The 11,410-nt window shown below is 40.7% G+C and overlaps 1 protein-coding gene across 3 annotated transcripts in view; it reads left to right on the top strand.

The window, feature by feature from the left end:
• Positions 1-5,229: 5,229 nt before the first annotated feature.
• akt1 (v-akt murine thymoma viral oncogene homolog 1) overlaps positions 5,230-11,410 on the top strand; it is a 28,949-nt gene continuing 22,768 nt past the window's right edge. Inside the window, exons 1-3 of one of the 3 annotated variants that reach the window (XM_044374927.1) lie at positions 5,230-5,585; positions 7,407-7,519; positions 10,535-10,720. In XM_044374927.1, coding sequence (XP_044230862.1) covers positions 10,675-10,720 — 46 coding nt within the window. In that variant the 5' untranslated portion in view covers positions 5,230-5,585; positions 7,407-7,519; positions 10,535-10,674. Of the gene's footprint in view, positions 5,643-7,406; positions 7,520-10,534; positions 10,721-11,410 lie in introns of all 3 variants that reach the window. The other 2 variants (XM_044374926.1, XM_044374928.1) reach the window with 2 other exon arrangements.

Below are 11,410 nucleotides of genomic sequence, written 5' to 3'. Positions count from 1 at the left end.
ACAAGCTTCCCACAATGTTGCCTGTGGATGAAAGAAGCACGTTTTTGTATCTAAAGTATCTAAATTGATAAAAGAATTATAAATCACGCATTGTGATTTGGAGTGTCAGTGCTTTTGGGAACTTTAAAGGTCTGTGCTTTCTAATCCTTCTTTGAGTTGTGGAATTCCCTGGCACCAAACCACCCAGCGCCTTTGTTTTCCCAGACCACACCAGGTCCTGGCTGGGATTTATTTAGCCTAAATTGGACAGGAATGATGCTGATTTAAGTGGAGAAAGTTTGAAAAATCGATACTTTTTTTTTTTTTTTTTTTTTTTTTTACCAGCAGAGTCTGTTCAGTAATTGTTAACGCTAGAGGTGGCGGCACAGTGGAGAAACAGGCTCGAGGTTGCAGCTGCTCATCTCGTGCCCCCCCCCACCCCCTCCATACCCCACCTCCCAACCCCCTCCTCCTCATCCTGTCCCTCACTGTGCTCCCCCAACTGCCTCGGTCACCTTTGCCCTGTGTTCCAGCTGTCGTGTGTTTTGAAAGGGCCATTTGCAGCTCCTCACAACCTTCTGACACAGAGGGGAATGAGCAATGTGACGGGAGGCGGCAGCCACTGGTCGGAAGGGGCCACTGGCTAGATTCTTATCCACTTACTGCTTTATTCCATTTTTAGTCCGGCTGTTATGTTACAGAGGGTGGATATCTTCACTCTGTTCATGTCCAGATGATCATAAGCAAGGCAGTGTCATGCTCTCTAAATAAAATTAGGCATTTCCTTTTATTTGGTCTGAAAGCGTAATTGGATGCTAGTAAATTATGGTGCACAGAGCAAGAAACAAAATGATAAATGACTTCTTACTTGTCACAAAATGCCAGTAAACTAAATGTTTATACTGATGTGTGTGCCACATGAAAAACAATTTACCATTCAGCGCTGACGCACACACACACACCATCCACGCAGGAGCAGCGATGTGGATAAGAATAGGAGCAGTGGCCCTGTGTTTCTCTGGCCCTGGCAAACGTAGGCGCCCAGTAGAGGAGGGGTGTGTGTTCACAGGGCAAGACAAAGCAGTGGTTGTGCCTGGGGACCGTGGCCTCAGAGAGTGAGGCTCAGCACGGTGAAGGTTCTCACACACAGAAAAAGATAGAGAAAGAGGGAGAGAGAATGAGAGTGGGAGAGTGGGGGAGCGGGCAGAGAGAGAGAACACTTCCTGGAGGTTCATTCTTCCTCTCTGCAATCATCAATGGCATTCTCCCCCTGACCCACTCCTCTCTCAGACAAACAAAAGACCCCGCATTCCAGTGTAGCCTGACCGGCCAACCAGCCAGCCATCCAGCCACACAGTTGAACCACATCCCTCTCCCCACTGGACCCAAGTCTCATCACAGGGGTGAGATTCAGCTGCGTTGTAGGTGTTTGTCTGAGGATGCTTGTAATGCATCCTGATTAAAAAATCACCTGCAGCAAGTTAAGATTGATTTATACCAATTAATGAAATATATTGGTTTGTGTAGTTTTTCTTGAACTCTTTTACACACACGTCTAAATACACTGTACAGTCTCATTCTACTGTTGCACACCCGAGTTGTGGAAAGTTTACTCAAGCACTGTCATTAAGCTTTAACATTAAGTATTAACTGTAATTAATTGGACGGTACTTCAAATATTGTACTTTTTACTTCACTACATTCATCTGACAACAATAGTTACTTTCAAGATTAACATTTGAAATACAAAACACATTTTGTATTTGCATTACTTATTAGATATGATGGCAGTTTAGAAATTAGACTATCTAACAAATTAGTAGAAATTAGCTCCACCTTGACCTGCTCACTCATTAATGCATCAACAATGATACAATTTTTAAAAAGGGGCCTTTATAATGAATACTTTTACTTTGTGAGTACATCTGGCTGATAATGCTTGTGTACTTTTACTTGTAGCAGAGAATTTTTATACTATAGTATGACTTGTACTTAAGTAAAGGATTTGAATACATCTTCCACCACTGGTTATGGTAGAGATTTGCACAACTGTCGGACACAACTTTTTTACATGCGACTCCTCTGTACAGTGTAATTTTTTCCGCATCCAAATATGGGATCTAAACATAGAGGATATGATGTGTTTTACAGACTGAAAAATCCTTTGAGGCAAATTGGTGATTTTAAACTATATAAATTCAACTGACTTGACTTTTAAGTATTTTTTTCTATATATGGAAATCAGAGAGGACAGCAAGGTAAGAATTTAAGTGTGCAATGCATCTTAATTCCTGTGCAAATGACAATAGAGCTTTGGAATTTCAGTGCTGTAGGCAAAGCTGCAGGTGGATTAAAGATCCTGGAAAATAATGTGACAGTACTATCAACATTGCACTGCAGTTGCCGGGAGATGCTGTGCTGGTAAGACCCCCCGCCTCCTCCCTATTATGGCCCTCCTGCCCTTCTGTGTCTAATTGTTGCTACTGCACAACATCCATTCTCCTTCAACAACCCATTAAGGTCTGTGGTTCGTAACATTCTGTGAAACTGCAAGAAGACAAGAAAAGAGATCAGATGAGTCTTTGATGGGAAAGACATTATTAACTCACAAACTAAACAGAGCAACTCTGGACAGGACTTTGATCTTGTTACTTGTTGCTTTGAACCTTCAAAAACCACAGGGTAGGCATTCCCATCACCAGACCAGAGACAGGCGAGGAGGAGGCGGCGGCGGCGAAGGAGGATGGGGAGGAGGAGGAGGAGGAGGAGGGCTGAATAACAGCAGAAGATATGGGATACCCTCAGTCAGCTCTGTTTGTATGACAGGAACAGCTTGGCAAGGCTGACGCATAGTAGCAGTGGGGAACACATTACAGTGTAAGTGACAAAGAGGGGAAATGACAACAGAGGAGGCTGAGAGACGGAGGGCAGAGGCCAATAAGTTTTTCATCACTGCGAGAGCGCTGCCAGCTGTCCCTGCTATCCTGTTCTTGCAACAATTTTTTATCATATATTGCGCAACAATCACTGCTTTGCATTTTGACATCACACGCATTTATAATTTACTGCCCCACTTAAAATTGAACATGATAATCAAGGCTATGTTATACGCACAGATAGAAGAATAATTGTTGTGTCTTCAAAAGTGAGAAAAGATCACAAATATCACAGTAAATAAACTAATTTCCTGTAAACTACTGTTGAGACTCTTTGACCAAGTCAACCGCGTCAACTGAGGGCTTCATTTGATAAAGAGGATCCATGACTTCTTTGAACAGACTAAGCTGGCCTGTCTGTACCTGTCCTAAACTGGTTTAACTCCTACTTTTCCGGCAGGGAGTTCTTTGTGGCTGCAGATGACTGTTATAGCTATAAAATTCTGTTACAACCGCAAGGATAACTCTTAAGGCCTTTATATTTCCTGTGGCAGTTTTATCAGGACAAAGCTCTCCTGATGTTGTGTAACTTAAGGTTGCTGCATCTCCTGGTGACACAAGACCCCTTAATGTCATTTTTAAATGAGCAGTATTTAAGTTATTAATATAAGCATGGGAAAAATACTTTTCTACATCTCAACCAGGAAAAATGAAGTGCTAAAAAAGAGAGAACAAAGCTGCAAAAGTACATGTGGGACATATCTGGCCACTACTAAAGGTTATGGTTAGGTTACTTCATGGTTTAGGTGGCTTTTTCTTGGAAATGTCAATAGCCCTTTCCACCTCACAGCAACTTGGAGAGAGAGCTTTTTTCTTTTCTTTTTCTTTTTTTTCATGAGCAGATTTTTGTAATTCTCTCCAATCAGGTGACCCCGGAAATAAGTCATAAACAGACAAATCAAAACTGCTGCTTAAAAAGCAACAGGAGAGCAGCATCGCATCTATTCCTACGCTGCTTACAGTGATTACGCGTAAGTTTTTTAAATTGATTTTTAATATTATTTGACTAGAGCATGAAAGAGTGCATGTCTGAAAGCCTGCCATTCATCTGGCATGTCTTATTTTGCTGTTTTCTTCTTTATTTTGAGTTTTAATATTTAAATTTTATACTTGTGCATTTTTTAGATAGATAAGAATAAGCAAAGATAAACATTTCTGACTGCTCAGATATCTCACGGATAAAGTTTTTATGCATAGAACACAAAAATGACTTTATATCCAGGCTGTACAGCAGCAGTTAAACCACACTTCTCCTTTATTGATATATTTTTTACCTTTTGGAAACCCCCCTTTGTACACCGTTTCATTGTGGATATTTTTATTCACCACATGTCATTTAGCCTTCTATAATAAACTGTAGTCTGCACTGATTTACTGTTCTTACTTGAAATAATTTAGTATCAGTTACTTTTCTTTTCCTTTAAAGCTCTTTGAACTGTGTAGACCTGTATGAAAGGTACTTTATCAATCAAATTTGACTGAATGATTGAACTGAACACATTTACCTTATTTACTTTTACTCTATTATATTTCTGAGGGAAATGTACTTTTTCTCCGTTACATTTATCTTCAGTAATTACTAGTTACTTTGCAAATAAAGAGTCCAAATATGCTTAAGCTTATGCAATATCTCATACTGCTCTGTTGATGTACAAAACAACAAGTAATTTGCCACAGGGTTCAGCTGCAACATCATACATCTTAATACATAAATAATTTAACATTCTCAAAGGGGACCAACCACTCTTCAAAAGCACTATTCCTTTTGATATGTTAGTACAAATGTGAGCTTTTTTATTGCTTGGAGTATTTTTACATCACTATTTTTACATAATTAAATGACATTTGATAAGATTTTGTTGTAATATGACTTTAAAGAGTCTTAAAAAACTGTCTATGATTAGTCGATTGACAGAAAATTTATTTTGATAATTGTTTGAGTCCATTTTAAAAATAAAAATGCTCAAATGTGGTTCCAGCTCCACAAATATTTGTTGGTTTTCCTAGTTAGTAATAGGTTTCTTAGTAAACTGAATATCTTTATGTTCTGGACTGTTGATCAAAGAAAACGGAGAATATGAATATCAACTTGGGCACTTAGAAATTGTCCATGTTGACCATTTTCTGACATTTTATAAACCAATGATTAATTAGTTAATCAAGAAAATTATCCGCAGAATAACTGACAATGAAAATAATAATTAGTTACAGCCCATTGTGCAGTAGGTGGCCGAGAACCAAAATGAAAACACAAATCAGTGATATCCCTCGTTGCATCGAGGATCCCCTGGATGCCTCACGGAGGCCTCTGTAGGTCCCTGGACCCCATTTTGGAAACCACCGCCGCCACAGACAGAGCACCGCAGAGTTCAACAAGGCCATGCAGAATAAGCCCCTACAGAAACACTGCAGGATTTTTTTTCAATGGGACCGCTGACAACCTCCTACTCCTCCTGTGAATCATAAAGCGGTCGGCTTTAGGACCCGGGAGAGCAGGCTGCCACAGAGGCATTGCAGACAGCGCGTTTGGGAGGTGTAGTGGAAGAAAGGCAAGAGAAACGGAGTCAATGAGAGCACTTTTGTCCAGATTGTTGAAGGACTTATCAACGTTATATACCGCCGAAACAGCTCACTATAATGAGACGGACACATTGTTGAATTCCTGTCCAGGTAAATGTCCGCGTTTCCTTCGCATGGTTAACTACAAGAGGTCGACAGCTAGACAGGGTAGGTCCCCATTGTACTTACATGGGATGCGGTTATTCTCACCCAAGCTGCCCTGCTAGGCCCCATATCCTTTCTATCGCTAAATGCAAACCTGAAATGAGGTACTTTCCTAGCTCCAGTCTGCTGTAGAAGTTACTTAGCACTAAAGTCAAGGGCACATACGCGTTTTGAAGTGAATTACAACGCGCTGTTGTGTGTTTTTTTTTCTCCCCCACAAACAACAGTGAATCTCTCTCCATTCATTTTTTGACAATGACCACTTTTGAGACACAGCCCTCAGGCCAAAGTATCTGCAGTCATGTTACTTTAAACGCTTCACCTCTACGAGAAAGTTGTTTTTGCTTGTACTTTGTGGCCCAGGAGGCAAATGAAAACAAATGAGCTCAACAAGAGAGCAGCTCATTCATTGTTATGAACTACCACTGCGTTTGTTTACGTGTTTGAGTGAGCTATTTATTGCCAGACAATAGTTTTAGTCATTAGCTTCCCTGGCTTGTTGCTATTCTGCTGTTACACTGTGGCACTCACTTTTAATGGTAAAATGTGGCACATCTTTGCTGTGACTAGTTGTCCCCCCTGTGTTGCTTCTCAAAATGGGGCCCCAGGACCTCCTAAGAACAGGGTGTTGTAGTGTTATTTTCTGATTTTCCTCCCCTGTAATCAGTTCAACTGGAGAATGCATGTGGTTAGCTGTAACATGGTGGTAAGTTTCACTGTCCTCACTGTTATAATGCCACCTACAGTGATGACAGATATGCATGTCTATACTAAATCAGTGTTAACTACAGGAATTTTGTCATGTGGGTTTATTTTTTTTTTTTTTGAAGGGATCTCATCCAAAATGGGAGTGATGTAAAGCAATATTGATGTGGTGGGAGTTGACATGGAAAAGTTTAAAGGACATGTAAGATTCAAAGCTTTTTAATGAGCAACTTAACCTAAAACCTCACATTGCTGATATTACTGACATTGCAGATATTACTGTTCGCCAGGGTTCACATGTGCTTGCACAGTCCTCCCAAGAGTACATTGTCCCCAGGCATATTGATACGCCTTTAGTGTCAAAATGATTTTGTCGGTCATGAGACTACGTCTGTCCGCTGTGTGTATGCAGGGGGGACATGGCATGTGACCAGAGGAAGACGCAACAAGCTGGCGTAATGATGCAGCCACTGACTGCTTGGCTCTCCCTGTTCTATTTAGAAAATACCAGTCACCTCCCACCCAATCTCCTTGCAGCCCCGTTGACGCAAATGTGCCACCAGTTGCATGCAGAATCTGAGGAATGTTGTTTGAAATTTTGTCCCTGTACACAGTCAGACTTATTGTGCCCGTCCCCCAAGCACTGCGCCACAGGAGTTAATGTATTATCACTGAGAAGGATACGCTTCTTATGATGGTAGCCCACTGTCAGCATCACATGATGGTACTCTTCTCAGTTTGTGTCACAAAACTGAGAACATTGCAGCCGAAAAAATGCTTTTTTGTTTATCTTGTTGCTCACGTTAGCAGCCAGGTCATTTGATTTGCAACAAGTAGGATCATTTTTGAATGGACTGAAAAAGTATATAAATCAGTTTTTGTTGGTTTGTCTGAACCTGCGTAAGAACGAACACATTACAGCACATTAACATCGTCATAGTGGTTGCTGTTCATGTCATACCAGGATTAAAGTCTACTTGACTTTCAAAGCTGCAGTAGCTGTGGTTTGATAGTCAACTACACCTACCTACAATATTCTTATCATTAGTGATGTCTTTTCAGGGAACTTGAAAGAGGAACTTGGCACAGTGTTGTATATCAGACCAGCATTGGTTTCATCGTGGCATTTTTAGCACAAGCTAAGTGACGCTTTGGGAGCTGTTTTCCTGCGACAGGTGAGCATGTTTGATGTTCTCATTTCTTTGAATCGTTTTAAATATTTGAGTGAAATGTCATACCTTTGTAACCGTAAACCAGCTGCTGACTCTCTTGTTTACTCAAGCTGCAACAGAAAATGGAGCAATAACAGACTTGTATCTATCGATCTATGATGAAGGAAGTAGTGTGGTGATGTCGGCCTGATTTTCTGCTTCCTGCCATAAACACATGGGACTGTCCTCTCTGGCCCAGTGACAGGCTCGGTGTGTGGCGTCTTTGCTGCATGACACTGATTTGCATTGAATGAGGTGGCCCCCGGACTTAGAGCCAGAAAGATGAATGATTGAAAGCTGCACTGACAGCAGGGCAGGCGGGCAGGCAGGCAGGCAGGCAGGCAGGCAGGCAGGCAGGCAGGCAGGCAGGCAGGCAGGCAGGCGGTGGCCCAGAGGCCTGAGGACCATGTGACCCGCTGTCAGGGTACTGGGTTCATTCAGTGGCTGCTGGCTGCAGCGCTGGCAGCAGCCCAGCTTTTCCACACAGGCCGCAGTAGCAACAGGTCGCTCCCATTAAAACAGCAGCGCTCTGTTGTGGCTCCAGAGCCGGTCTTGTGCATGTGTTGCTTTTTTGGCTGTGGTGTGTGCGCTCAAGTTTGTTTGTGTGATGTATCCCCAATGTGTATGTATAATGTGTGCGTGCCTGTGTCACAGAGTACACACCAAGATGCCGAAGGGATCCAACGGTTTGTGTGATCTCTAGTTTGAATTGCACTCACTGTGCTTTTTCAAATCCCTCTCCAAGATCCTTCCAACATCGACTGTGTGACACAAGCACCACAACCCCAGAGCAATAAACAAAAACACAGAGCAAAAATAAACCCTGCTTTCATAAACTCACTTTTGCTCATTGATGGAAGTGAGCAGAATGGCAGTAAAAGGGCGTGTTGATCACACATTCACTGACACATGTGTTTGAGCCTGGGGCTGTACTGATATAACTCGTAGTCTGTCAATAGTCACATCCACTTCCTGTTGTTGTCCCCACCAGTAAGCTGGATGAGGCCACTCAAACAGAGCTCTCTTTTGATGGCTTTACTCTGACGGCGCAGCAGCAGGCAAATTGATTTCAGTCGAGGGTCAGATATTGCCTGGCGCAGTATGTGACATTTTTGTGAACAAGTATGGCAATTGATCATTCTTTTGCTTCAAAGCTTTGCATTCAAAGCTGTCTTTATAGAATACAGAAGTACTGATTGAATCAAAAGGTCAAGTGTTTTTGTTATGATAGCCTCCATGTTTTTAACGTGCAGTTGCTAAGTAACTGACAAATCTATGATGCAGTTTGTTAGGTAGTTAGTTTAATTCTGTCTCCTCATTCACTGTACAGTCATACCTGAGTCTGAGCAGGTCAGACTATTGCTGTAGCTTGATCTTGATAGTTGTTGCACATGTTTAGTTTCTGTACTGCACTTGACACTGTAAATGTGTCGAATGTGTCAATATTTTTTTTTTCTGGTCAGGTCAGGCCTAGTAACATTTCTGTATGCTTCCACCACAGGTCAGGTGTGAATAACAGCAACAACACTCACAGAAGCAGAACAGAAGCGTTATCTACATTCTTTGACAGATTAACAAGCGGTATTCATCCTCACTGTGACCAGCGCGCTTTCTCATCGGAAGTGTATTTTGTTTATCGACAAAGCAATAAACCTCAAAGTCCATATGGTAGCTATTCTGGAGCTTTCAGTCATATGAGATTGATCTTCATCAGAAGACTGGGTTTGGCCAGTTGTTATGGAATTGTAGAAGATAAAAAACATTTCAGTAGCCATTAGAGATTTGATTCAGGTGATGTAAGATAAACTTGATCAGTTGATAAAATGATCTCATCTCTAGGTTCATTTAGTAGCTTGGAGCTCTTGATCATGTCACACAAGCTTCATGATGTGATGTGGTATTTAAACGTGATAAACACATTTATTTTGTATTTAAACTAGAAAAAATACCACAACTGTTATGCTGCAAGATAGCAGTGTAATAATCTGTGGTGAATTTTACATGTAATGACTTCTTTTGTGCAAGGAAATAAGATTCATTAAATAGATGACTTTAGCAAAGTTATGCAAATGAGTCAATTTCAAGTTATAAGAGATGTGAAAACCATTTTAGAAATGATGTCTGTGTGTTTGCTGAGCCTGCTGGATTCTACATGTTTTCTGTGATAAAGTGCGAAACATCATAAATGTATAATATAGAGAATTTAATGATCGATGAGTAATTTTGCTCCAAGCACACGCTTCATGTTGGACTTCCCGGTGGCAGACAAAGGTACACTAGAGTGATGCTCTGTTCAGAACGAAGTGTTTAAAAAAAACAATTTTGTTGTCAAACCCTTTTTAAGTTTGTCATCCGGTTTTATCCAAAACATAAATGTGCAAGTGGGATAATAATCCCTGCCACCCCCCTCAGAAACTCACAACCCAAGCACAGAACGAACCAAAACATTGCAATCGTCAAACGACTGAACAAGGATCTCTCAAATTTTGTACTTTCTTTACCAACTGCTTACAGGATAATAATTTAAAAAATATATAGTTACAAAATTGACATAGAAGCATATGACAAATGTGGTTTAATTAAAAACTTAGCTTTGGCTAAATCATAAGGAGAACAAGCCATGAATCTGCAAATTAAGTATTAAAATCTCTTATTTATGCAGCCTATGTGAGAATTGTCATCATTTTATAACTCACTGCTGTTCTGGTCATTAGTAGAAAAAACACTTAATCAATCAGGAATGGTTTTGTTTGTGCAACATTCCAATATAGGAGACTTAGACACCTAGCAGTGTTTGAAAGGGACAGTACCTTGGTTTAAGCATATATCCTCCACTAACTGGGCCATAAAATACCAAGATCTTCTGGATTCCACCACCTCTCCGCTGTGTTGACCTGAGGGTTAATATTCAGACAAGTGGAAAAAAAAAAATCTTTCACCTCAATACGGGGCTAATTTTTACTCTTCTTCGACTAATAGGTAACCACAATTGAGAAGGCGGCTGTAAACCCCAGGACCCCGTCTCCAGGCTCCCGCACAGGGCTGAGTGAAGGAAACTTGGGAAACAAAGTGGTGACTCTCCCTGTGGGAATCCTGGATCCTCCATCCTGCCCACCAACATGACCAATGTGGTGATCGTCAAGGAGGGATGGCTGCATAAAAGAGGTAAATGCACGCATAAAGCTTTTGCTATAAACTTAGATTTAATGTCAGTTGTAAAGAGTTTTATTTGTATTTCAATGTAAGTGCACTTGAAGCTTTTCTGTGCTTGAACTTGAGGTAATTACTGACTATTTTCCCTCATCAGTTATGTTCCATGGTTTCTTTTATGTATTGTTTACAATTCAATCAAGATGTAGTACCGTCATCATCACCTCGTATACTAGAAACCCCAACTGTGCAAACTTATGGGTTAACCAAGCTGGCGCAGAGCACAAAATATGCAAAGGCCCTAAAATATGTTCATTATGCAAAAGATTTCAAAATCCCTTGTCGATACACACAAGGGAAATGCATTTTGACTGCAAAACAAACTGTACTTTGTTTAATGGAATACAGGCACATGGCGGTTTTCATGTAGTATATAAACAAGGAATATAATAATAAAGTAAAGTATGCTAGATAAATAACCAATAATTTACATTTTTCACTTTAAAAGTTCAAATATTTCACAAATCTGCATTACCTTCAATTGAGATACTTGAATTAGCATGAGTTTGCAGTTGTACGAAATGCCTGAACTGAATAACAAATTATTTAAGGTGATTGATTACGGGGTTAATCTATTTAAACGAGGCATACGCAAAATCTAATATAAAGAGCCATCCAGTTGCAGAGTCCCCAGCGGGCCCCATT

Source organism: Thunnus albacares, chromosome 15 (assembly GCF_914725855.1).
Source record: "Thunnus albacares chromosome 15, fThuAlb1.1, whole genome shotgun sequence".
In the NCBI taxonomy this organism is placed as follows: Eukaryota; Metazoa; Chordata; class Actinopteri; order Scombriformes; family Scombridae; genus Thunnus; species Thunnus albacares.
The sequence above is the reverse complement of the archived record's forward strand: the minus strand, read 5'-3'. Positions and strand labels throughout refer to the sequence as shown.